Source organism: Paralichthys olivaceus, chromosome 2, assembly GCF_024713975.1.
Source record: "Paralichthys olivaceus isolate ysfri-2021 chromosome 2, ASM2471397v2, whole genome shotgun sequence".
NCBI classification, from domain to species: Eukaryota; Metazoa; Chordata; class Actinopteri; order Pleuronectiformes; family Paralichthyidae; genus Paralichthys; species Paralichthys olivaceus.
The window spans coordinates 1,572,501-1,597,431 of NC_091094.1; the positions used below are offsets into that span (position 1 = coordinate 1,572,501).

The window sequence follows — 24,931 nt, forward strand, 5'->3', positions numbered from 1 at the left end:
GTTGATTTTATAGGTTTACTGAACAGTCGGAGGTGCAGCTCGCACAGGAAATCACAGTCATTTACTTAACTGCTGAACTTTCAAGCCCTTTGGTGCAGTGGAGTAAGTCTCTGCTTCTTCTCTGAGTTAAAACAAAAGTGAACTCAAAAACTTGACACAGATATTTTGGACCGAACATGTTTCCAGTGTTCCTGCACAACAAAGTCCAGACATCATAGAATAAAAGACATTTAAATCAAGAAGTATCTTTTCTTTTTCGTTTTCTTCAGAATCAAACTGTTGAAACTTGAGTTTACATTTAATCAAACAAATGTATTTCTTCCTGAAACAACTCGACAAGCTTCAAGCAACATTATTTCTGGTTACATTAGATATGACAGTGTGAGAGCGTCAGCGCTGAATGAGATGTAAACACTGGCCAGTAAACGTTTATTTTACGCGTGGCTCACGTTGAAGTCACTTTATCGTTAATATTTTAGTTTCCTGCTCCGTTACTGGGTTTCTCTGATCACGATGCAGAAATGTTTCACAGCACAGATAAGAAATTAAACTTTCATCATCAGATAAACGTGAACGGCCTGAACAGACAAACCTTCAACTCAAACAGATCATTAGAATCAAATGCGGACATTTTTCAATCTGTGGTTTCTGTTATGAAGAGAGAGGATTTCTGATGAGCGTGGATACAGCCTGAATTGTTGTGTAGTATACGTGTAGTATACGTGTAGTATACGTGTAGTATATGTGTAGTATATGCAACTGAGACTATATATTTAAACCGGTGTAGGCTTCCTCGGAGGAGTGCAGAGTATTTCCTATTTGCTCCACCAGCTTGTCTCGCCCTTATCGTCGCATTGAGCTTCTTCGAGCCGCTGCCCTTACAGCGACTCAACCACCAGCTTGTTCGTTTCCTCCTGGGAGCGGTCGGCCTCAGAGGGATCCGCCCGTTGGATCCTGTTTTGCTTTGGAATCAACGGATGCATTTGAAGAAGCCTTCAAAATGGGAGGGCCTCATTGCACCACCCTGACTTCTACTCGGAGCTTCCTCAGCAAGCTTCTCATCACCGAGTGTATCAAGATCAAGAAAACTCATTTCAGCGTCTTGTATTCGTGATCTCGTTCTTTGACCCTCGCTCATCAACAGAAGCCTGAGATACTTGGATCAGCATCTCGACCCCCAACCCACAGAGAGCAATCCACCGTTTTCACAAATCTGGATTCAGCTGTGTCGGTTTCCACGCGATTGAAACCCTCGTGCCTGTCAGCGTGCACGCTCCTGTTCAGCAGCCCCATGATGGAGATCCATCACAAAATGGTATCAACCGCCCTAATCGTCGGTTGCTGAGGCCTCTGTTGTCGAGCAGTAGCTGGGGGGGGGGGGGGAGGGGGGGGGGTAATGTGCAAGCGAGTAGTTTTTCCCGTTTAGCCTATTAATAGCAGGGAGCAGATCTCCAGGCTCGACGTGACACACTGAGATCTTCGTCCCATCTGTGCGGTGCAGTTTATCTCAGCTGTATGTGGGTTGGTGTGCGCCGTCTGTGCCGTCCCAGTCACTGCTGTCGGTTCACGGAGGTGGCCTAGTTCTGCACGCCGCCGCTGCTGAGCAAGACGTTTCCTCCGCTCTCTCTCTTTTAACGTCGTTTTTCATTTATCACCACCAGCCTCGTTACTCAGTGCTCCTGTCCTACCTTTCATTTTACAGTGGATTGTTACGCAGCTTAACAGCTTCAAGCGCACGTGCACGCTGGAGCCCAATCACTGCACGTGCATATAAATAAATAAACAAACATACACACAAAGAATCTGCTTCTCTCTCATCATCATCATCTTTGGATCAGAGTCTCTTCTCCTCTCTCTGCTGTTCGTTCATCACACTCAGAAATACCTCGTCCTCCCCATCAGCTGTGGAGCAGCAGTAACTACAGGGTATGGGGAAAATCGCTCTCTCACACACACACATACACACACAGACACACACACACACTTAGACACAAACACAGCCAAATACACACAATCCATCTGCTGGAGTGCTGAGTGCACTTGAGACTTTGCCTGCATGTGCCTGTGGGCATCGAGGAGGATGTTAAAATGACGAGCTTCATGTCTTAATTAGGATGAGATTTGTTCCTGAGGCAGGATCACACACACACACACACACACACACGCACACACACACACACACACACACACACACTCGTCTGTCTATGCTCAAGCCCGTGATCTCTCAAGCTTCAGATATTTCGCTGTCTGGACGAATGTCAGTGAAGATCAATGTGCAGCAAAATATCCTGAAACAGCGAGCGACGTCTTGCTGCATCGAGCGGCCGCACACTTGCACGTCCAATAGAAATAATGCATCCAGCTTTGGGCATGGAGTTTAAAATGTAGGAAAAGTTGAAGTGTGTGTTTGAGTTCCCTGAATCTATCTGTGTGGTTGTGTAGCTACATCATGGAAACATGTTCCAGTCAGTAGGTCGGGTAGCTTGTCGTAGGTGGGGCTTTGTTTAACTTATAATAACATAATAAAGGTCAGAGGTCAAACCTCCTCACCAGAACTTCAACCTGATTCTAACCTGAACCTTCAAACTGCCATTTGAAATTGTGAAAATGTAAATATCCTACACCCGGCCCCTGCCCCCCCTTCCTGAGTCAAGTAAAAACCTAAACCCAACTCTAACCTCCACCTCATCGTGACCTTAACCCTAAACTACTCCTGACCTTCAGGCTTTTACACGTCGACCAGAACAACACATGCAAACAGCCACACACACACGAAGCAAATAACCATGAACAAGCGTCTCCTGTTCATGCTCCGTCTCTCTCCGTCTGTTGAACCAATTTTTTTTTATCTTCCTCTCTATCACATGTGCACAACTACAAACAAGCAGATCTCTGACTTTTCAGAAACGTATTTGCTCTGAAGTGCTGCACAAATCTCCACTGCAAATTGTTTCTCACACACACACACACACACACACACACACACACACACACACACACACAGTGCAGCCTTGCTCACACCCGAGGGATTCCCATTCATTCCCTTTCATGTGCCTATTGATGGAACACACCACTGTGTAATATGTTTCGTAGGCAGCTGCATTTTGCAGCATCAGGCAGATGATGCATAAAACATGAGCAGCAAGTTCCACAAAATGCATCATAATGTGCATTAGTCCTGACTGACTGTATCGGAGGGGAAATCCATTAAGAGGCTTTAAGGCAGAATCGTGTGTTTTTGCGATATTTGCTTACGTGTCACATATTATTGTGGTTTCACTTAAAGTTGAAGTTGTTAACGGATGAAGACACATCCAGAGTATTACTGCATTTTCAAATATTACAGCATTCTGCTTCTGAAGGTACCTCTTATAAAGAGCACGCACATCCCACACTTTACCAAACCAGTATCCTCGGTCACTTTACTGAAAAGCTCCGACTTGGTGCCGCTGATCATTTTCCGAATTGTTCCACCTGCTACTTTATCACCTTAAAATAATGTGTCGTGATTTGGTTCAATACAAATGAGACTGATGATGAGTTTCAAGATGGTGTGGTCTCATGCTCGGGTGTGTGAAGACCCGACCTGAACTAGTCTGGCTGGGTTTTCTGCTTGATTTTTAACACTGCGTGTGACTTGGATGGATTCAGACACAAAAGCGGATCAGGTTTGTTTCGTTCTCTCTCTTGCTCGTCCGGGTTCGGACAGAAAACTTTAATATTAATGATGTTAACAGTCATTCAGTTTAAATATAAGCTCTGTCTTTAGGTAAACCGTATATACGCAGGGTGTCCAGGGACATATTAGGAACAGTTTTGCAGTGAGGTTGTTTTGTGCTCAGGTGGTCATCATGGCTCACACAGGGCACCACCCAGGGCCACGAAACCCCCCCATACACAAGACTCCATTAGAGATCATCACCAGTATCATCGTTACCACTTCAAAATCTGAATGTGGGCCGTCTCATTCTTTTGACTGACGCCCGGTGGATTTGCTTCAGTGGCTGAAATGAAACTCTCATTTCCAACCAACACAGATTTTTACTGAGTCAAAGTTGAGAACATAGTGTTAGCTTGTGTTGCACTGAATAAAAGATGCTAGGAACTGTGCTCACACAAGTTGGCTGCAGATTTGTTTTTATCATGAGTGCTGTGAACGAGTGTGTTGATTTGTTTTCCTGTTTCAGTCTGGTCAGATTCCATTATTCTAGTGTTTGCACTCCATTGTGGGTTAATGTGCCGTTACTCCTCGGTGGCATCAACACAAATGTGGAAATCTCACGTTAAAGAACCGTCTCCATTAAGTACCACTGGTAGGTACTTTGGTTAAAAGCACTGTCATCATCTTTTCTCCAAATGAACATTCTTTGTTCTCTGAATAATTCACAGCCACTAACTTTGTGTCAAATGTCCTTTTCAATTTGGGCTTTGGTGAAACTCTGGAGCAATAATTAAATATTGAAACAGAGCATTTGAAGTTGAACCATAAATTGAATTATCTTGTTGCGGAAAAAAACTTGTTCAAGTGCCGCACACACACACACACACACTCACACACACACACACACAGATTCGTGCACACAACTACACATCCAGTGTTTCTTCTTCTTCATCCTCCTGTGGTTGCAGCCTCTCTCATTCACAATCATACACATGAAGGCCACAGGCTCAGTGTTGAGGCCAACACATGACAGTCATTTGTCAGACTATTGACCCAAACCACTGGATAAACAAAATGCCAATTCCAGCTGGGTAGAGCCGTGCTACTCCCTGTGTGTGTGTGTGTGTGTGTGTGTGTGTGTGTGTGTGTGTGTGGGTGTGTGTGTGTGTGTGTGTGTGTGTGTGTGTGTCTCGTCTTTCCTCTGGAGGACTCTCTGCTCCCTGACAGCTTCGCTCGAAGGAGCAGAAAATAAATACAAATATGAATAAATAAATAAAACACATCTCAACATAAAGTGAACCAACAAAATCCAAAAGTTTGTGGGAGAATGAAACTTTTGTGGAAAACAACAACGAAGAAGAACAACTGTGTTTGTGTTCGTTGGTTTGTGTTATTTTTAAAAAAGAAGCACTTCATGTGATCAGAATCAGATGTTTCGGGGATTACAGGCTGGTTCAGATCTATATTTGGTTTTACTGGGATTAGACTTAATCTGGAAGATGCAACATGAACATCGAACATTTTCAATAATATCAGATTTTCTCATGCTTTGAAAACATTTGTCTCTAATCTGGAAAGACTTTGATTCTCTCGCTCCTGTAGGACACGTCTCGTTGTTTCATGTTTCTCACCGACGATATTTAACAGTTTTCAACTATTGACCAAGTGGTCAAAGGAGCGTGAGGTTGATTCCCCTTCAACTCTTCACCTCGCTCCATTTTCCCTTTTTCACAGACACCAAACATTTGTCTTCAACCTCTGGTCTAGGTACAGAACGAGAGAGAGAGAGAGAGAGAGAGACAGAGCGAGAGACAGAGTGAGAGACAGAGTGAGAGCTTGGCCGAGTCTCTGGCAGTCGCACCGAACAGATGACAGACTGATGAGGCCCGAGACGACAACAGAGTGACAGTGATGACAGAGAGTGACAGAGAGAGAGAGAGAGAGAGAGAGAGAGAGAGAGAGAGAGAGAGTGTCATTGATAGAAAGACAGTGAGAGGGGTGTTAATAATGGAGAGTGAGTGACAGAGAGAGGGGGGGGGGGCGAAGACGATGACAGAGACAAACCGTTGTGAGTCCTCGCTGCAGAGGCTGAACAAGTGTTTCCTGTATCTGAGATATTTTGTCATTATTATCGTACAGAAGGAGGAAGTGGAGACATGTTGTCCATCTTACTTTACATTGTCTCTACAGTTAAAAACTACTATTCAGAGACGTACAGATTTAAATACTTCAAATTATTTACATGAAAATAACAAGAACTATAACTTTAAAGTAATTGAAAAACCACTGAACATACGTGTACATATACATACAAACAGTTTCCTCCACTCTCTGTAGTAAATACTGATACTTGGTCGATGTGTTCAGTCCGTCCTGGGATCCTCACATGTCCAGATCTCATGTGACTCTCTGAGGATTATTCACTGTGAATAAAGTTTCTGTGGTAGTTTGACTCTCGTTGAGATGAGAACAGAGGATGTTGCTGCTTGTTAACATCGATGAGAAAACTGAATATGAGGCAAGACATCAAACATCAAATCATTTTAACATCAAACCTTGACGACACTGAGGATGAGTCAGAGACAAACAGAAGGGGGCGCTGATCGTGGGAGGAGTCTCTGTGGTGAGGCCTCCAGCAGCGCCGCCGTGACTTTGACTCGTCCAAGGTCGATTGACCCCAGAGCGAACGAGATAAACACGCAGTGACCTCAGGACGAGACTTTCTGGACACTGTCAGTCTTCAGCGAGTTAAGATCCTGTCTCGTTTCTCGTTGTGCGCTCGGAGCCGGCAGCCGCCGCGGCCTCCGCTCACCTCCTCACTTCTGCTTCAGGACGCAGGCGACTGAAAAGTGCTGATTTGCCTTTGGGCCAGAGGGTTTTGTTTTTTTTCTGTCACTTCCTGCCAAGCTACTTACATTTATATTTAATGTGTAAGACACGGTGGATGACGATCATGTCCTCACGATGTGTTTAAAGGTAATCAGACAGATGAAGATGCAAAAAAGATGCCGTTTGGTTTAAATTAGTTATTCGATGATGTAACAACGGGCTGTGACATTATGATTGACAGCTGAGACTCAGTCTCTTATTTCTAATTCTTATTCCTCACACGGGTCTTTTCGTAGCTCACCACATTGAATGTCCAGACACATACGAGCTGAAGTATGTGATAAAGTTTTCAATCCTTTGAAAATGTGGACTCACAAGTTTGTGTATATCAGTGAATGTGTCACTGTTCCGGGCAGATTCCTGATGAGAATGAATTCCCGTGTGGTTTTCACTTGTTGTTTGTAAGAAATACTTTGTTCAGCTCCTCAGTTCAACTCGTGTTGATGTTCTGTGCTGAACATCAAATCTCTGACATGCTTTGATTGTTAAAGCATCAGACTCATATTGAGAGTGTAGAAACACCCGGGGTGCAAAGTTTTGTCCCGACGGGTTTTAGAATCTAAACAGAGATGCATCTTACTTCCCGTGACGCTTCAGTACTTTACGTTTCGGTCCTGTACTCGGTGATGTACAGTGACAGCAGAGGAAGCTCAGAGGTCTGTTGTTCTCCGGGTGCACTGGAGCAGTCATGAGGAATATTAACATCAACCCGGCCTGGTACAGCGAGGACGTGCCCGACCAGAGGCTGATGTCACGCCGCTGTCACGGGACATGCGGACGCTGACGAGGGCGCAGGAGGGCATTCATGTGGTTTACGACTTCCGAGGAATTGAAAAAGAAATGTTGTCCGATGAATGAATGATGAAAGTGTTTGCTGAGCTAACATTCAGAAAAAGAACTTGTCTATAATCTCATGCATGTCCTCTGTGTGTGTTCTCGTCCACAGTGATCTGCAGCTTCCGCGGCTCAGTGACTCAGGGTTTGGCTCTGGAGGTTGGAGAGACGGTTCAGATCCTGGAGAAATGCGAAGGTAAGAGAGAAATCATGTCCTTCATCACTGGACCAGCTTCACCAGCGCGGAGACCGCTGGTTCTGCACAGATAAAACAAACAGGAGCTACTCTGAACGCCCTCCTGCTGTGTAGAACTCTGTCTCAACATAATCATAATTAAACTTTATTTATACAGCAGCTTTAAAAACAGGGGGGGGACACGGGATGCTCTGGTACAATCACTTTTTATTATCTTATGTTCAAAAATAAAATGTAAATACACATTTCACTGTGTTTGAATGGACCCAGCAGAATTATTTTATTTAAACATCTGCACCTTCTGTCACTGGCTGGAACTTTTCCACATTCTTTTTGGTGCAGCAGCAGCAGCAGTGTTCGTTTTAATCTGCTCTTTGCCTCCACGTCTTCATGAGGGTTCCAGCTGGAAAAGCTTTTAATGCTGTTATCTCCAATGCACACTGTAAAAACACAGCGACGCTCATCGCTGCATCCATAGGTCTGTTCGATAATGAGCTGTAATAGGCCGGTGCAGACCTGGACCGGAGCCCAACTGAGACAGAACCTCGCAGCTCAAGCCAGAACGTGTGTCAGGCCGGGAAATGTTGTCTTTTGCAGATAATGAGTGAGCGTGTGCTCCATTAGCTGCAGCTGAGGAGGACGCAGCCATCGATCGAGTGCCAGAGGCTGACACACACACACACACACACACCACCATAGTGTCATCTCCTGCGTCTTTGTTTCGCTGCTTCTTGTTTCTACATTCACTCAAATTCAAGGTAAATCAGCATCTAAAGCTTTTTTCCCGCTGGTCCAAAAAATCCAACTATCACCTGTAAGTTCTTGAATTTGCTCCGGTAATGAAACACGACCCTCACATCAGGGAACATCAGGGAACATCAGCTGATTGGAGGAGGCGTCACAGCTTTGCTTCTACACTTCGTCCTTTTTTTTTTCACATTTGAGGATTGTGGGAAGTGCAGTTCTTCTCTGCGTCATCGCAAATAAAACACGTTTTCCTCAAAATGCAGCCGACATTACATGGAGTCGTGGCTTCAACACAATCCTTTCAAATTCCTTCACACTATCGTCGCTCGTGGTGAATCTACCTTGGATGGTTTTAACATTGTGGCTGATAATCAAAGTCTCTGTTGAGCTCTGTAGATAATGGATGGATTTTACTTCAGGGTGAAGAGTGTGTGTGTGTGTGTGTGTGTGTGTGTGTGTGTGTGTGTGTGTGTGTGTCATTGCCAATTCAGCTGCTGCAGAAACACTGTAGAGCATTTTGCAGAGAAAGAACACTGAGTATTCAAGGTGCAAGTAAAGTCTCTCTTAAAATGATCTTTCCCACCGTCTCCGTCTGCAGACAGAGGCTCAGTGGCTGTGATGACATTGATATGGAGACGGCAGCCGGGCTGCAGGAGAGCAATCCCTGAGGTCCATTCTTCAAATATAGATTAGAGTCATAACACTTGAGAAGGCATTAGACTTCCATTAAGGGCATGGCAGCAATTTAAAGTAGGAGATTTTGGACTCTGTCAGCGTTACTGAAGAACCACAGTCACAGCAGAGACGCTCATTAGTTTATAACAACGGCTGCAGCGGAAGATTTGTGACAGAGGAAAGATGGCTGCCGGTAAATAACAGGTGAACTACCAGGATTTGTTGAGATCAGCTGTTATTGAGTTGTAACGAAGACAAGTTCATCCGTCCATCAGAGTATTAAAGGTCCAGTGTGTGGAATGTAGTGACACCTAGTGGTGAAGAGGAAAGAGAACCTGTCTGGGATAATGTAAAAAAAAAAACATGGCTGCCTCTGTAGAGAGGAGAGTATTTGTAAAGTATGTAAATGTAAAGTATTTTAATATAAAGTATTTTAACAAATGAAATACACGAGTGAAATCATCACTTGGATTATTAATTAATTAATTCTGCCAACATCCCTTTCACCTGAATCTGACACCACGACAGCAAATGTTACGCTGTTTACTTCCATCCTGTACTTTTTGCTGTCGGACTTAAAAACATGAGGTGCATCGATATTTCAGACGTGGAACATCGATCACTGTGTTCGCTGACGTTAGAAAAAACACTGACCGAACATTGTGTTGTATTCATTCTATTCCACCATCTGAGAGCCACGTTCACAGCGAGGGACACGTCACGACTTCACACCAGAATATTGATCAGACACTAATCAATCAATACCTGTTGATTGGCAGTGAGGAGCTCAGCTGCTCCTCTCTCTGTGGTACCACTGCATTAACGAGCTTGTCTCAGGCTGAGCTCCTCGGGGACGTGAGGCATCGTTAAAGACTCATATCTGGCGGATTTGATCGCTCGATGGAAACCTGCGTTTATTCTCTAACGCTGTGTTCACAGTGAGTTTAGTGTGAGCCTCAGAAGTGGCTCCTCCAGTTCTGCCTCCCACTTACAAATGATGTGCAGTGATTATTATTGTGATAATGCTGCGAATGATTATTCTAATAATCACTCGCTGAGTCGTTGGGCTCCAGGAGTCGAGATGATTATTCTTCCTCAGAGAGACGGAGTGTGACAGTGAACAAATTAGACGCACATATGCACCTGCGATACACACACACACACACACACACACACACACCTGCCCTGTCATCTCTGCTTACACACCTGCAGTATATAATAACAATAGTAATGATATACTCACATGCACATGTACAAATGAATGTTTTATTTGCTTTCCGCCCTCGTGTTTCTCATATATCTTACAGATGCAGTAAACGAGCCCGGCTACACACACACACACAGACACACACACACACACACACACACACACACACACACACACACACACGTCCTCATTTCAACTCCTTCAAATAGACCCAGACACTGCTGGTCCAGCCCCAGTCTGATTACCATATAGATGAGAGGCAGGGGAGTAAACACAGCCGTCTTAACGAGAGTGATAAATGAATCTTGATTGGTTATTAATTACCCCGGCCAATTAAGCCTTCCTCCTCCGTACTCATATCAGAACAGGGAGAACTGCTGAGGAAATGATTTCGCAGGAAGATAAGATGGACATGCGAGGCGTCCTGGTCTGTGTGTAACTGGAACATTTTTTCTAAATGTTTAATCAGAAACACTTATGTGAGATTCTCAGGGAAATTATTTTTTCAGTATTTCAATGTCAGACGGACGTTGGTGTTTCAGATATTCAGACTTTTGTAATCTGTGATAAAAACATAATAAATTGTCGTTCTCTCCGTGAAGGTCAAAGTAATAACATGAATCATTTGGATATAGACGTCTCTCTTGCTTCCCTCTGTCGCTGACAGACTGCGGTCACCCAAGCCTTTCAGTTCCAGGACTCGGACACACAACCGGTTTTATTTCCACTCAGATGGAGACAAACGGTGTCCTCCGCAGTCTGAGAGGATGTCTGGGCTCTTTCCTGTACACATTTACTCCCTGGATACAAGTCATCTTCAGCTTTCAAGGTTTTACTTCAAGTTTAGTCCGCGGAGGAATCTGACGAACGTTCAGTCATGCGGAAAGAACCTGTCACTGAGGAGTGGTCGTGTACTGTGGGTCACACGGGGCTCAGAGATGTGGAATAAACTTTACCTGAACTGACGAAACAGTAAAACTGATTTACAGGAGAAAACAAAAAAGATGCATCTCACAGTCTCACATCAAACTAAGAGGTCGTGTTTTTGTCTGGTTGCAAAGATTTAAATTTAAACCAAACTCTGAAACAACAAGAATCTGAAGCACGAACCCTTTAACATATCAAATGTATCATGTCAGAGTGAACTTCCTCTTTAGTCCGATCCACTTTTTAAACTGAGCTTCTGAGTGATTTCTGTTTGTTTCCTTTCAGGATGGTTCCGAGGATTTTCAACGAGGAAGCCAAATGTCAAGGTAAGAGTGTCTGACAGCTCCCGCTCTGCGGCTCTCCTCCCTCACACTCTTTCTTCGACTGTCTTTCGTCTTTCTTCTAATTAAATGCTAAAGAAAATATCTTATTCCCAAAGGCAGCATGTCCGAGCCGTGACCTCAGTGTTTCTGCCTGTGGCACAGAAACAACTACGGATGTTTGAGTGGATCAGAGATGTTTCTTTGTGTTTTAAGTATAATTGGTAGTCGATTTTCCAAGGGGCCAATTATAAGAAACTGTGTCGCCCACATTTCTTTAATTCATTCATTAATTCATGTTCGAGTGCCGGGGGCATTTTAAAACCCACTGCTTGTGATTCTCAGATTAGCTTCTTTGCAACTTTTATTGACGCTGGACAACAGCGTGACGACAGGAATTAAGTGATGACAATGACAAATTCTGTTTTTCAGTTTTAGTTTCCTCTTGTGTCATAAAAAGCTTTTTCGTTAATGTCAGAGTTCTGCAGAGTCAAAGAGTTAAAGTCTGTGTTCTTCTCCTGGGCTGCAATTCTCTGTCTGGAATAATTAGCTCAGCTGAACCTGAACCTGACAGACGTTCTGTTCAAACCTGACCTCAGCCTGAACTTGGAGCGGTCAAACCTGATATTACAACGATGAACCTATGAGCAGACGTCTGTGAGCGCTGACGGCCGCTGTCACTCGTTGTGATTAAGATGTGCTGTGTATGTGAATGTGTCGTGTGTGATGACCTCAGCCTCTTTACATCCCTCTGGTTGTTTTTATCTGGTGTTCGACAGCAGACGACCTGTTGCGGCTGATCCACAGCAGAAACTGTCAGAAGCAAAAGTAAAAGTGTTGCTTGATGGAACCTCAGCTCTGCAGAGCAAGGTTTGATCTCCAGACGCAGAAACAGCCTGTAGGGTTTGGTACAGTTTGTTGTTTAGAAGCTCGGTGCATCACAGTTACTGCGGTAACCCCGTGACATGACGACTGCAGAGGAGCAGGTTTGTTTGGTACCGACAGGCCCTGTAGCTCCGCTTTACCCGTGTGAAACATTCACACTTTGAAAAACATCTTTGGAGTATGAAGAGAAAACAACATTTTCTTACCTGAAACTAAACAAGAGGATTTTCTCATGTAATAAACAATAGAAGAATAAAAGCTCCACAGAAGCAAAAACAATGGAAACACAAGGACTAGAAGTAGAATTTATGAAATAGGTGAGTTTTGAAGAATTTCTGGGAACTGTTGACGGACTGTTTCAGTTTTTAATCTGGATTTTGGGATGGACAGAAGTTCTTGGTCGGATCTCAGTGCAGCGGACACAACAGGAACATAATGAGGGGCCAGCCTGTGTTGTGCTTTTCATGTAATTGTCAGTTAAGTTTTAACAACAAACTTTATCATGAAATATAGTTTATTATAAAGTTTATTGTCTCTCTGGGTTTGGACCTCATGATGAATGCAGTGCAGTGTGATCAGGTGAACACCAGCTACCTACAGGTTTTATTTGAGTCACACTACCAGCACACCCGTCTCTCTTTAAAGCAGCATGTCTGGATGAGGAGTTAACAGGCTTCTGGTTTTACCGTCTTTAAAAAAAGAAGCTCCTTTGTGTTGGTCCTGCTCCGTCCTGCTCCGTGCTTCTGTTTCATTCTTCTCTGCTCTGTGGCTCCATAAGAAGCTTTATTATATCTCCACAGCAGCGTTTCCTCCAGCCTGTGTTTCAGCCCCCAGCTGCGTGTTCTGGGTTCCAGATACGAGAAGAATTAACACAGGAGAGATAATCTGTCGTGGTTTTTCTGTTTTGCATTTCATCAGCAGCGGCACAGACGGTGACGAGAAGCTATAAATAAAACAGAAACACCTCTGGTTTGTCTCGGAGATCGTTCTGAACACATCAGGAGTTAATTGTCAGTTTCAATGACTCACAAACACAAAACAAGCTCGTCAGAATTGACAGTGAACATCTCATGAAACATGTGCCGTGTTCCTGAACGTCTCGTGGAATATGTGTCGTGTTCCTGAACGTCTCATGAAACATGAATCTAAAGCATTTGATATAAAACATGTAGTTTTATAGTTTCTGTGGTTTGAATGCTGCGTTCGTTGTGTGTGTGTGTGTGTGTGTGTACACTGCCTCTCTCTCTCTCTCTCTCTCTCTCTCTCTCTCTCTCTCTCTCTCTCTCTCTCTCTCTCGCAGCAGTCGAGGCATCAGTCCAATCCCATTAGTTCCGCCCTAATCACCTGGTTCCTCCACAATACACTCGCTGGTCGAAACGAATCTCTGCGTCCCCTCAGGAAATGTCTTCCTGCTCCGACTCGTCTCTGATCCAACACAAACACAACTTCACACTCTGAGCTTCACGCTACCTCGACCACGAGGAGGAGGAGGAGGAGGAGAGCAGAGTTTCCTCAAGATCCAATCAGCTGCTGGAGACCACACCCCAAACCCCACTGAGGATAACTGACCACAGATGTATTCAGAGATCACATCTGGATTAAAGGTCGGGTTCAATTCCTTCACACCGAATGAAATGATTGGATGGTGAACGTGTCTGTCACTGACGGACCTGACAAAAGTTCACGAGCGACAGACGTCCGCTGCAAAACAAAGCAAGAAAAGTTCTAAGCTTTGACGAGAGGTCGACGAGAGTAGTCGGGACGACCCTCGCCTCGATCACTCTGAGTGACCTGCACCGGCTCAGCAGAGGTCGACTCAGGGAGGAGCTGGATCCTGTCGTCTGAATGAAACCGCTGCTTTGTAGAAAGACACTGATTCAACGTAAAGACTCTGACTGACGCTTCTCATCAGCTCCACTGTCGACTGCTGAAGTTCAGTTCACAGAGGGTTTCTCCTCAGTGACCTTTAAATACACAAGTGTGTGTGTGTGTGTGTGTGAGAGTGTGACACACACATAAACACACACACACACATTCTTGGCTCAGATCAGTGTTGAGTTGTCCACCTTCCAGCAGATCAGGCCAATCAGGAGAGAGCGTGACAAACAAAGAGCACACACACACACACACACACACGCACACACACACACACACACACACACACACACACACACACACACACTTGGACTCACTGCTCTCATGTTACCTGTGATTCAAGACTTTGGTTCATGTTGGTTTATGAAGTAAATTCATTCAGAGAATAATATTTTACAAAGGAGAGTGAGAGCGTCCATGTTTTTCAGCTTCAGAGAGGGACGCTCTGTCTCTGAGTGTCAGACTCAAACACTTTCACTGAAACATATGCAAATGTGCTTCTAAATATTTGAACATGTTCAGGCTCCGCTTGATATCTGAGCTGCTGAGATACTTTCAAGACAGAAATAACATTTCTCATGTTTATGCTCCAGGAACATTCTACGGTTCTGCACTTTATCACATGTGTTTCACAGTGTGTCCCTGGATCTCATCGAACAACCAACTGTCCTCTCCTCAGTCCTCACATGGATCAATTGAAAAGAAGACCAACGTTGTAGTCTGGTCATGTTCCTGACGTGTTCCTCACATGTTCCTCACATGTTCCTCACATGTTCTGCAGCTTCTGTCTGTGAGACAAATGTCTGAGTCAGTGTCTGGATCTTCTCCTGCAGCCTCTAGTAAAATGAAACTTCTCGAGACGGCGTGTCTCTGGGGTTTCTAACACGTGACGGACGTGACACTGGAAGAACACAAATGTCTCAGGATGAAGAAGAGGAGCCGTACACGTAGAAGACGAAGACGTCCACTTGGAAAGACGAGGAGGTTCCAGATGTTTTGGTGGTGTAAACAACAACACAGCAGAATTCATTCATGTCTGAAAACAGCTCAACTCGTCTTCCTCTCTTCTTCTTCTGTTGTTTGTGGAGAATCGTATCAACCCCAGGTGTAATTATCATCGGTTTAAAATGATTCCTCGACATGATCTGGAGTCGTTCTGTTCTCTTCCCTTCACGAAGCACAAACTCATGTCAGTGGAAACGTCTCTGACTCAAACAAAACAGCGGAAGATGAAGTGACACAGTTGCGATCACTGTTATTTCACCGTCCAGGCCGAGTCAGAGCTGCCGAGTGAAATTACACACCACAGCACATGATGATCCTGCACGCAGCTTTATGAGGGAATTACACAGCCCCGCTTTCTTTCAGCCACGACAATGAACGGAGCAGAAAACAAGGGATCAGCTCAGAATAGAACAGAGGAGAAAAGACGAGCGTCGGGGTTAGAGGATAAACTCCGTGAGGACAGAAGGACAAACAGAAGAAGAAGGAGGAGACAGTGCAGCTGCGTCTTCTGCTGTCACGACAGTTTAATCATGAGCTCTTCAGCAGGTGTGATGAGAGGGAAACAGAAGAAAGAGTAGAAGTACTGTGCAGCAGGAAAAGAAAAGGAACGACAGGAGAGAGAAATCAGGAAGAAGAACGGGAGAGAAAAGCAAAAATGGTTTGATGATCCTCAGGAGAAGAGAGAATTTAATCCATGAGAAAACATTTCACTTTCATTTATTTTATCATTTCACTTGACACGAGGACCATCTCACCCACGGCTGCTCGCAGGGCCGAGTGCTCTGAATCAGCACATTAACGTGATACAGTCCGTTTCACCTGCTTCAAACTCAACATCTCTAAAGTGTTTTTAAAACATGATGTGACTTTAATACTGAGCGGTCAGCGCCCACTGACTCTATAAGTGGAGCCGCCTCACTGTTCTCTTTTCAGATGAAATCGTGCTTTGAGTGACTCAGTTCCATCTTCACTTTTAAGATCATAACCTCCGTCAGTGCGTCAAACTGAACAACCGAGACAGTTCTCTGATAACGATGACACAACTCAACACAAACGATTAACAGGACAGAATAATGAATCGTTTCAAATATAAACGTTCGATCAGTTTCTCTCTCAGATCACAATCTGAGGTCTTGATTTCCTGCAGCTTCACTGGTTCCTGTTTATCCTTCGTCTCTTCCTCCTCTTCCTCTTCCTCTTCCTCTGTGACGAGGTGACCTTCTTAAGTGCGGCAGCGTTTCAACACCATCAGCTAAATTAGAAGCAACACAACATGGTGACGACCTCCTGTAGCTTCACAGAAGAGCCTGAGGTGTTGTGAGTGCAGTGACCTGTTAACAACGAGACAGGAACAACATGTAGTGCGTGTGCGTGTGTGTGTGCGCACACGTCTGATGTCTCCATTAACAGCCTCACTGCTCTTTTATGTATTTTCGTATTAGCTCCGTCCATTATCGAGCTCCTCTTGTGTTTCTGACCTTCACACACATTTGTCAGATTTTTGCGTGAAGCCTTTGCTTTAAATTTGGCACGTTGGGATCCACGGTGCACGAGTCATGGGCCTCTCACTGTGTTTTACTGTCGAGCAAATCGAGAGTCGTGACAGTTCTGCAGGAGCCAGCGACGATGCTCAGGAATATGTGCTGATATTTGTTGTGCTGTGTTATAAGGAGTGTGATTTTCTTTGTGTTACATTTGTGTAGTTGTCGCCTGGTCGCTGCCACACTTGGCATTGTTCACTTCGCTGGTAGAAGTGAGACAACAACAAACAGTCGTGGAAACAAGTGATGATGATGTGATAACCACAGCGATGACACACAGAACCCCCCCCCCCCCCCCCCTCCTCGGTGTTTCTTTATTCAGCTTTCGACCCTAAAAGGCCTCGTGACGGACGGAGAGCACGTCTCTGTGGAGAAGCAGCTGAGTCGTGGGTGAAAAGACAGCGAGGTTATTATGCACAACGCGCACAGGGTGGCTTTCTCTCCCCACCGCTGCAGGCCGAGCTTTCAGAGCACAGACATACATCTGCACACAGACACACACAGACTCACACAGACTCACACAGACTCACACAGACTCAGGCTGAGAACTGAGGGAACACACAGAATAATAATACACACAACTTCATGTGGAGTCGTTTAAACACACACACACACACACACACACACACACACACACACACACAGAGTTGTGGAGGATGAATGAGAATGAAATCCTCCAGTTTCCCTCTGCAGACGTCTGTGGCTACGTTTTGCTGATTCTTCATTTTTACCTCTCTTCCTGCTCACCTCACATCGTCTTTATGACTCTACATTTTCTGATTTTACCGGCACCGACTCTGATACCTGGACTTTGCACATTTGTGATGCCTCTGCAACCTTGAACTCACGTTTCCCTCTGAGTTAGAAGGACTCTGACTGTCTCAGTTATAATTGAAACGTCTCAGCTGTGACTCTCTGATGCTGTTTATCACATTCAGTGCGATGCTCATCATCCAGGAGGCCTCTCGCTGTCTGTTCGCTGGGTTTTATTTATCTATCACACCCTCAGTCGTCTCTCACTGATTTAAACTTTTAATGATGTAGCTGTTTTTCCACTGAACCTGGAAAATCCTCTTTTTCTTCCTGTGCACCTGTACATTAGAACAACCCACAGACCATCTGCAGCTCACCTCATCTTTATTCTGGGGATGTTTTAAGTCGGCAATTTCCGGCACCGACCTTAAATATGAACAACACAAAATAAAACAACACATCTGGGACGAGGAGTAGAATTCTAGTTATGAAGCGACTGTATCTGTCGTGTGAAGTCATGTGTTAGGGGTCAGATTCAGTCAATCCACCTCCACCACAGACTGGTAACTTCTCTATTTGAACATCTGATGAACCGTTTCTCCTCAGGACGTCCTGTGAATCTCCTGTATGTGCAGCGAGTGGTTAGAAGTGCTCCAGTGATATTAAAACAACTGAGGCGACCTGCCGAGCCGCTCGCAGCTTCCTCTCTAACCTCCGCAGTGTCTGACATGAATAATTGAGCAGTGCACCTCAGAGACACGGCACATGTTTTGTAGCGTTGCTGTGCAGCTCACTCGTCTTCATACTCGTACATACTTCAGCTTGTTCTGTCTCTGTCCAGGTGGGAGGAGTGGGTTTGTGAAATAAAGTTTGCTCACGTATTAGCCTCAGAAAAGGTCAGAAGGTCATTATGCTCCAGATCCAGAAAGTGAAGCCAGTGCAGGAGTGCCTGAAACCGGTTTTCTCTGGAATGTTTGATGAAACGTTTGGTTTCATGCAGGTTATTCTCGTTCAGACACGATGGGCTGATCGTTGTTTCTCTCTCTGTTTGTCTCTGCAGGGAGTTTTTCCAGCCAACTACATTCACTTGAAGAAATCCATCGTCACCAATCGAGGGTAAGTTTCCCAAACACGAAATTTAAGTTTCCGTCTCTTTAGGGGCCCTGATGTTCGGGTCAGGAAATAAAGCCAAAACATCTGGATACAGGTGCTGCCATGTTGTGCTTTCGACATCATTAGAAAGCAAAATCTGTGCACTGGTGATCGGGGGAGTCCCACCGACCAATCACGAGTCAGTCTCAGCATCGGTGATCTACCATGGCAGTAAAATACATGATAACACGGAGGAGGCGTGACTTATGACCCAGCCTGCAGCCAGCCACCAGGGGGCAATCAAGACACTTTCGCTTCACGTCAGGGAGCCGTCATGTCGTCCATCTTTATTTACGTCATGTCGCACAAAGTGGTAACAAAGCTTTTTCAGCTGCTTCTCCTTCCTCCTCCTTCTTTCACATCAGTGTTTTCTCACCTCGTTTCCTTCCATCTTCAGTTTCAGCTGCATCACACAGACGTTCCATGATATGACCTCCGTTAAATCAGGATTAAGTGACTGAAGAGGAGCAGCTGCAATTCCACCTTTTTAAGAGAGTAATAAGATTTAACACAGTCCAGTATATTCACTCAGTTTGAGACAACTTTAAACCAAGCAGAGCGGAAACAACTCGTCTGGAGCTTCGACTGTTTATGAGGATGTAGACTGAAACCTGTCTTCTGTGTAATGGCCAGCAGGGGGCGACTCCACTGGTAGTTTCTATAGATGTCTATAGAAAATGACTCCTCTGGTAGTTTCTATAGAAGTCTATAGCTAGCTAGCTTGTTAAGTCAACAGGTCATAGTGTTGTGAGCGCCCTCTGCTGGATCACGCAGCAAACTACTTCAGACGCTCTGACGTGCGTCTGAACGGTTAAATTAAAATTCAAACTGTTCATATATGAACTTTCTCCTCATGTTCTAATCAATGTTCCACTTTCGAATAAAAAGTGACGGTCCTCGAGCTCTCAGTCAGGCTCCACCCCCTGCTCCTCCATATAAGGTTACTTCTGGTTTTAAAAAAACAAGATGGCGCTGTGGCTGAGGTCGCTCCACAGATTCACTGACAGGTCTCAGGTCAGGACTTATTGGACCATCACATCACATCTGAACATTTGATCTTTACTCAGAAAGACGAAGGATATGAATGAGATGTTTCTGTAACACATGATTGACAGTTTCCAGGCACCAGCACCTTCTTGTTGATGGAAGTGAGTGTGTGAAGATGGATGAAGCCGTTCTCAACCTTGGCAAGAGGAGAAATAAGTGAATTTTCTATTCACTGTAACAAAGTGTCGCCCACACACCGTTTTTATTTGACTGTCAGTCCTGAATTCAAGATAAATGTTTCCCTTCAGCTTGATTCTTTTATCGTTTTATCACTTCCGTCCTCTGTTTCTCTCCTGACTCTCAGCACCACGTCCTTGAGGTCTTTTTTTTCTCCACTGCACTCGCATTCATGAACTCCAGAATATGTTCAAAGCTAAATGGTCGAAATGTTTGATAAAGAATTCTTTAGTTTAGTTCATTATTTTTTTTGCCATGGAACACAACAAACTTAAAGGTACAGTGTGTAGAAGTTTGTGACATCTAGTGGTGAAGTGTCATGTTGCAGCTGAACACCCCTCACCCTCTCATTCCGAACATGAAGAAGAACCTGTGGCAGCTTCAGTCGTCATAAAAACTCAAAAGGTTTTAGTTTGTCCAGTCTGGGCTACTGTAGAAAACATGGCGGCCTCCGTAGAGAGGGTCCCCTCCATGTAAATATAAAGTATTTAAATATAAAGTATTTAAATATAAAGAGTCTTTTCTGGGGTAAAGAAAACTACAATTCATATAATTTAGATGAAACGAGTGAAAACATCATGAGGATGATTCTACATTAAATTTCTGCCAATAGATCCTCTCACCTGAATCTGAGTCACTGGAGCTTTAATGAAGCACATGATGACACACTGAAACATGGTGGTTCTGGATCCGTTTGCCCACAGCCCCTCCAGAACCTTTGAGGAAAACAGCTTCACTGATGTAAACCTGTGGACTGTGAGAAAAGCATCAGTGTCTTATCTGTAGTTGATTCTTTATTTCCCTCAGAGCTTTGGGGCCTTTTCTTCTTCACTCTGTTAAAAACCATTTAGGGGTAATTTGATGAAATCCTGTTTTGAGACCCCTTCGCTCTAAATAACGAATGAACCTGCTTGTTTCTGATTCGCTTCCAAGTTCAAGAGCACATATTTTAATACATTTGCATAATGATCGGAAAACCTTTCTTAAACCTCATATTAATCAGAGTTACTCAGCGTGTCTTGATTTGCATAAGAGTTTTTAATTAAAGGCAGAGAGAAAATTAATTAGTGAATCTTTCACTGTTTTAAGTGGAGCTCCAGGGCAAAGAAACACATGAAGTCAAGGAGGATGATGACAAATACAGATATGCACCATTAAACATAAAATCATCCCTATCGCCCCCTGGTGTTTGGCTGCAGTATAGGTCATAAACTCCTCCTCCTCCATGTTGGCGTATGGGACCAAACCAAAACAAATCACCAAATAAATGTTTGTTAAAGGTTTCTTTCATTGTAGGTAGTTCTTATCACAGTGTGTTGTGTACGTTCAAGTGTTCATGTTAAGGTTAAAGATAAGAAAAAACATCGTCATGGTTACAGCAACATTTCATTAATTAAAATAGCAGCTTCATCATCATTTTGATGCCACACACAAAAAAATACCCTCTTTTATTTCACACTCTTCACACCAAATGCCTGTCTTTGCACACACACACACAAACACACACACACACACACACACACTCTGACTCGCCCTGTGAACCTCACAGACTTTGTGTCGGGGATGAGAACCGTCAAGCTTCATATGTTGACATTAACCTGAGGGTCAGCAGGACAGTGGCCGTTTGACCACGTTGATCTTAATGGAAACTGATGCTCTCAACACTGCACAGTGTAAAATACACACAGTGTAAAATACACACAGTTTTAAATACACACAGTGTAAAATACACACAGTGTAAAATACACACAGTTTTAAATACACACAGTGTAAAATACACACAGTGTAAAATACACACAGTGTAAAATACACACAGTTTTAAATACACACAGTGGTGCAGGGTGTAGGTTGATTCTGTCGCTGTGACACTGGAGCTAAAGAGGGTCAAAGGTCAAGGTCATGATGACTTCACAAAACGTGTCGTTGTCTTCCTGCAGAAAATATCTCACGTCTGCCTCCAGGAAACTTCTGGACTCAAACTGACTGAAACTGTTCTTATCTGTGTAGACACCCATCCATCAGGTGGTTCTTCAGTTGACACGTGTGTTCAAATATGTCTGTCATGTCCTGAGATTATTATAGAAAGACAGTTATCGCAGCCGCGAGACAGAATATTAAATATCTTTAAAGTTCAACACACAGCTGAGGACGTCAGACGTTTTGTGACGCAAGAAATAAGTTTCCAGAAATCTCTTCTTCACCCCAGAGAGTTTAGAAAGAGAAAAAAGACAGAACGTGTGTTTAAGAATAGAATTCATGCAGAGGGCAAACATGAGAAGAGACGGTCAGGACGTAGGACATATTAGGATGGAGCACAAGTGGCTTCAGACTGATGGAGGACAGAAATGTCATCTCGGGGCAAAGACCAGTTCAGACAGAAAGAGAAGAGGGGGTCGATGTGTGGTTGAATGCTTGGTTGCGCAGAAAAGGAAGCGAGAGATGAGAGAGAGGTCAAGCAAAGTGAAGGATGAGAGGGAGGAGGGAGGGAGGAAAAGGAGAAATATTCTCAACTACATTTTCTTTTGAAAGCTCATCACCTCTGCTACAGATCCTCGATGAACATTAAAACAGATTTCTTAGTTTAACATGTAGTAACATGTGGATGTAGACTGAGGGAGTGACAGGGTTAAAAGAACAATATGAGGCAGAGACGTGAGAGAGAAACAGAGGAAAAGAGGGAGGGGTTCGATTGAGGGAAAAGTAGAACAGAAAAGAGGAGGAGGAGGAGAAGCGTCTGAGATACAAGTGTAACTAATGTGGATGAAATCACCAGGCGGCCGCCAGCTACGGCTCAGCTGGGAGATCAGCTAATCTGGCACACTGGCTTTTATTAATTAATCAGTCATGAGACAGAGCGAGGGAGCGAGGGGGGAATGTGAGAGCAGAAAAACCAGGAGGATAGAGGAGTGTGTACTCTAATATTCCTGACTCCAGGGCTCAGGCAGTGACTCAGCTTTCAGCTTTAGAGAACAACTCCCCCACGGTCACAATTATGTAGAAGAGAGGTGGGAAACAGAGGAGTTAGCACACGATGAGTTTCCATCTCACTGAGGTTCTGCTCCTCAGCCGCTGATCCACTTTGTGACTTTATCCAGTTTGGAAATGTCAGGACGGTTCGCACAGGGGGGGCAGGAAGTGGAGTTTTATTTTACCGGAGCAGCATTTGTAGGAGGGTGGTTCGATACCAAGCTTCATCTCCCAACCACTGAGTTGCACCAAGTCCAAATGACATCATCAGTGCAAGCTATTTTGGCTTCATTTCTGGATAGTGGGAGGAAGGGGAGTCATGGTGCTGGTCTTTATTTACAGTCTGGACTGATTCTTCTACCTCTGATATCTCTATAAACAGATTCTATAAATATAAATATATTCATAGTCTGTAGACGAGGGACCAGATTTTTCATTTCTACTTTGAACAATCATGTTTGGTCGCCTACAGTCGGCGTTGAGAGCAACATGCATCATGCTTTTTAATTTGTCTGCTTTCATGTACATATAAAGTTGTTAATAGACATCAGAGACTAAAACACCTTCAAAAAGTATGTTTGTGTTTAATGTGGAGGAACATTTGACGGAGAAGGGAAGATGGAGTCTTGGCCCAGATATCTGTACACACTGTGTGTTATGTGTTTGTGTGGTGGACACCGTGACTTTACTTGTGAACATCTGATTCCTGTGTAAACAATAATTAAAGTCAGTGACTGTGAATGAAGCTTGTGTATCTTTGTTCAGGCCTCATGAGACCGTGGTGCCTCTGGAGGACCCCATCGTTACCGAGGTGACGTCCACGCTGCAGGAATGGGCCTTACTGTGGAAACAGCTCTATGTGGTAAGAACCACTCAATATTTAACTCTGAGTACGAATACTGCGTCTCTATCAGTATTAATATGATAATAATCACGAAGTCTGGAGTTACAGTCGTTGAAGGAACGCATTTAATGTGAAAGTGGATCAAGATCAAAGCAGATCAAAGAGGAAACAAGTGAAGCGTCTGATGCCCTTTTGTTCCGAATCAGACTCAGTAATAGAAAATAGAGACTGTGGACTGGTTCACCCCATGGTTCTGTTGGTTCACAGTGAAAACACTCCTTTGGATAGTTTGGACTTTTGGACCAATCACAGGACGTAGAGACACATTAAACCATAGAGGAAGAAGAAGAAGCAGCAGCTGCAGTCTTCACCTCCGACAGTATAATGTTTGAACCACGAGGACTTGTGGTGCATTTGAACTAGTGTAGAGTACTGTAGTACTGTGGAGTACTGTGGAGTACTGTGGAGTACTGTGGAGTACTGTGCCTGAAGGTGCTGATGCTGCTAGTGATACCATCACAATGTTACCATGGCAACAAATGAAGCATTTCATTCATTTCCTCCATTCAAACTGAAAGAGACCCCGCCCACGTAGGTGATGAGGACAGGACGTACGTATGTGAGACAAAATTCTTTAGTCCCTGAATCACAAACTAAAACAGATCAAATGAAAGTGAACAAACACGAAGCTTCAGACTCTCAGAGAGAAAACGTCCTGAGTTCAGGAGAAATATCTGAACTTTTTATCCGTCTTATCTTCCCAATAAAAAAAAAAGATCTCTCTCCACTGTGACCCAGTTCACACCTGGAGTGAACATCTGTCCTGGAGTGGACATCTGTCCTGAACCACACTGAGGACATATTACAGATCTGATGTCGGACCACATTGGGGCGTGTCCACATTCTGATCAGTGTGAAAACATTATAGCAAGAAACTTCCGGCTCTGAAGAACAGATTCTATTTACTGGCTGTAAATATTTTTATATATTTATACTTTATAAAGCTGCTTATATAAAGTGATGTTTGGCCGAAACTGTGGACAAATATTCTGACCGTCCTCATGCACTTCTGGTGTCCGTCCATTGTTTGTCTTCTCCAACTCTTCTAAAGGGACGAGGATTCTGTGGTTTGACTCTGAATCTGTCACTCTCTTCTGTCTCTGTTCGTCTTCATCACTCGTCTTCCTCGTGTCCTGTCACTCTCTGCTTTTGTCTTCTCCCTCCGCCAG

At 44.1% G+C, this 24,931-nt stretch overlaps 1 protein-coding gene across 10 annotated transcripts in view; it reads left to right on the plus strand.

Annotated features, from left to right (window-relative positions):
* LOC109641660 (dedicator of cytokinesis protein 3) overlaps positions 1-24,931 on the plus strand; it is a 105,223-nt gene that overhangs the window by 36,569 nt on the left and 43,723 nt on the right. For all 10 annotated transcript variants that reach the window (XM_069531224.1, XM_069531177.1, XM_069531183.1 and 7 more), the window contains exons 2-5: positions 7,497-7,580; positions 11,422-11,462; positions 18,576-18,631; positions 23,624-23,720. In XM_069531224.1, the coding sequence (XP_069387325.1) occupies positions 7,497-7,580; positions 11,422-11,462; positions 18,576-18,631; positions 23,624-23,720 (278 nt within the window). The remainder of the gene's footprint in view (positions 1-7,496; positions 7,581-11,421; positions 11,463-18,575; positions 18,632-23,623; positions 23,721-24,931) is intronic.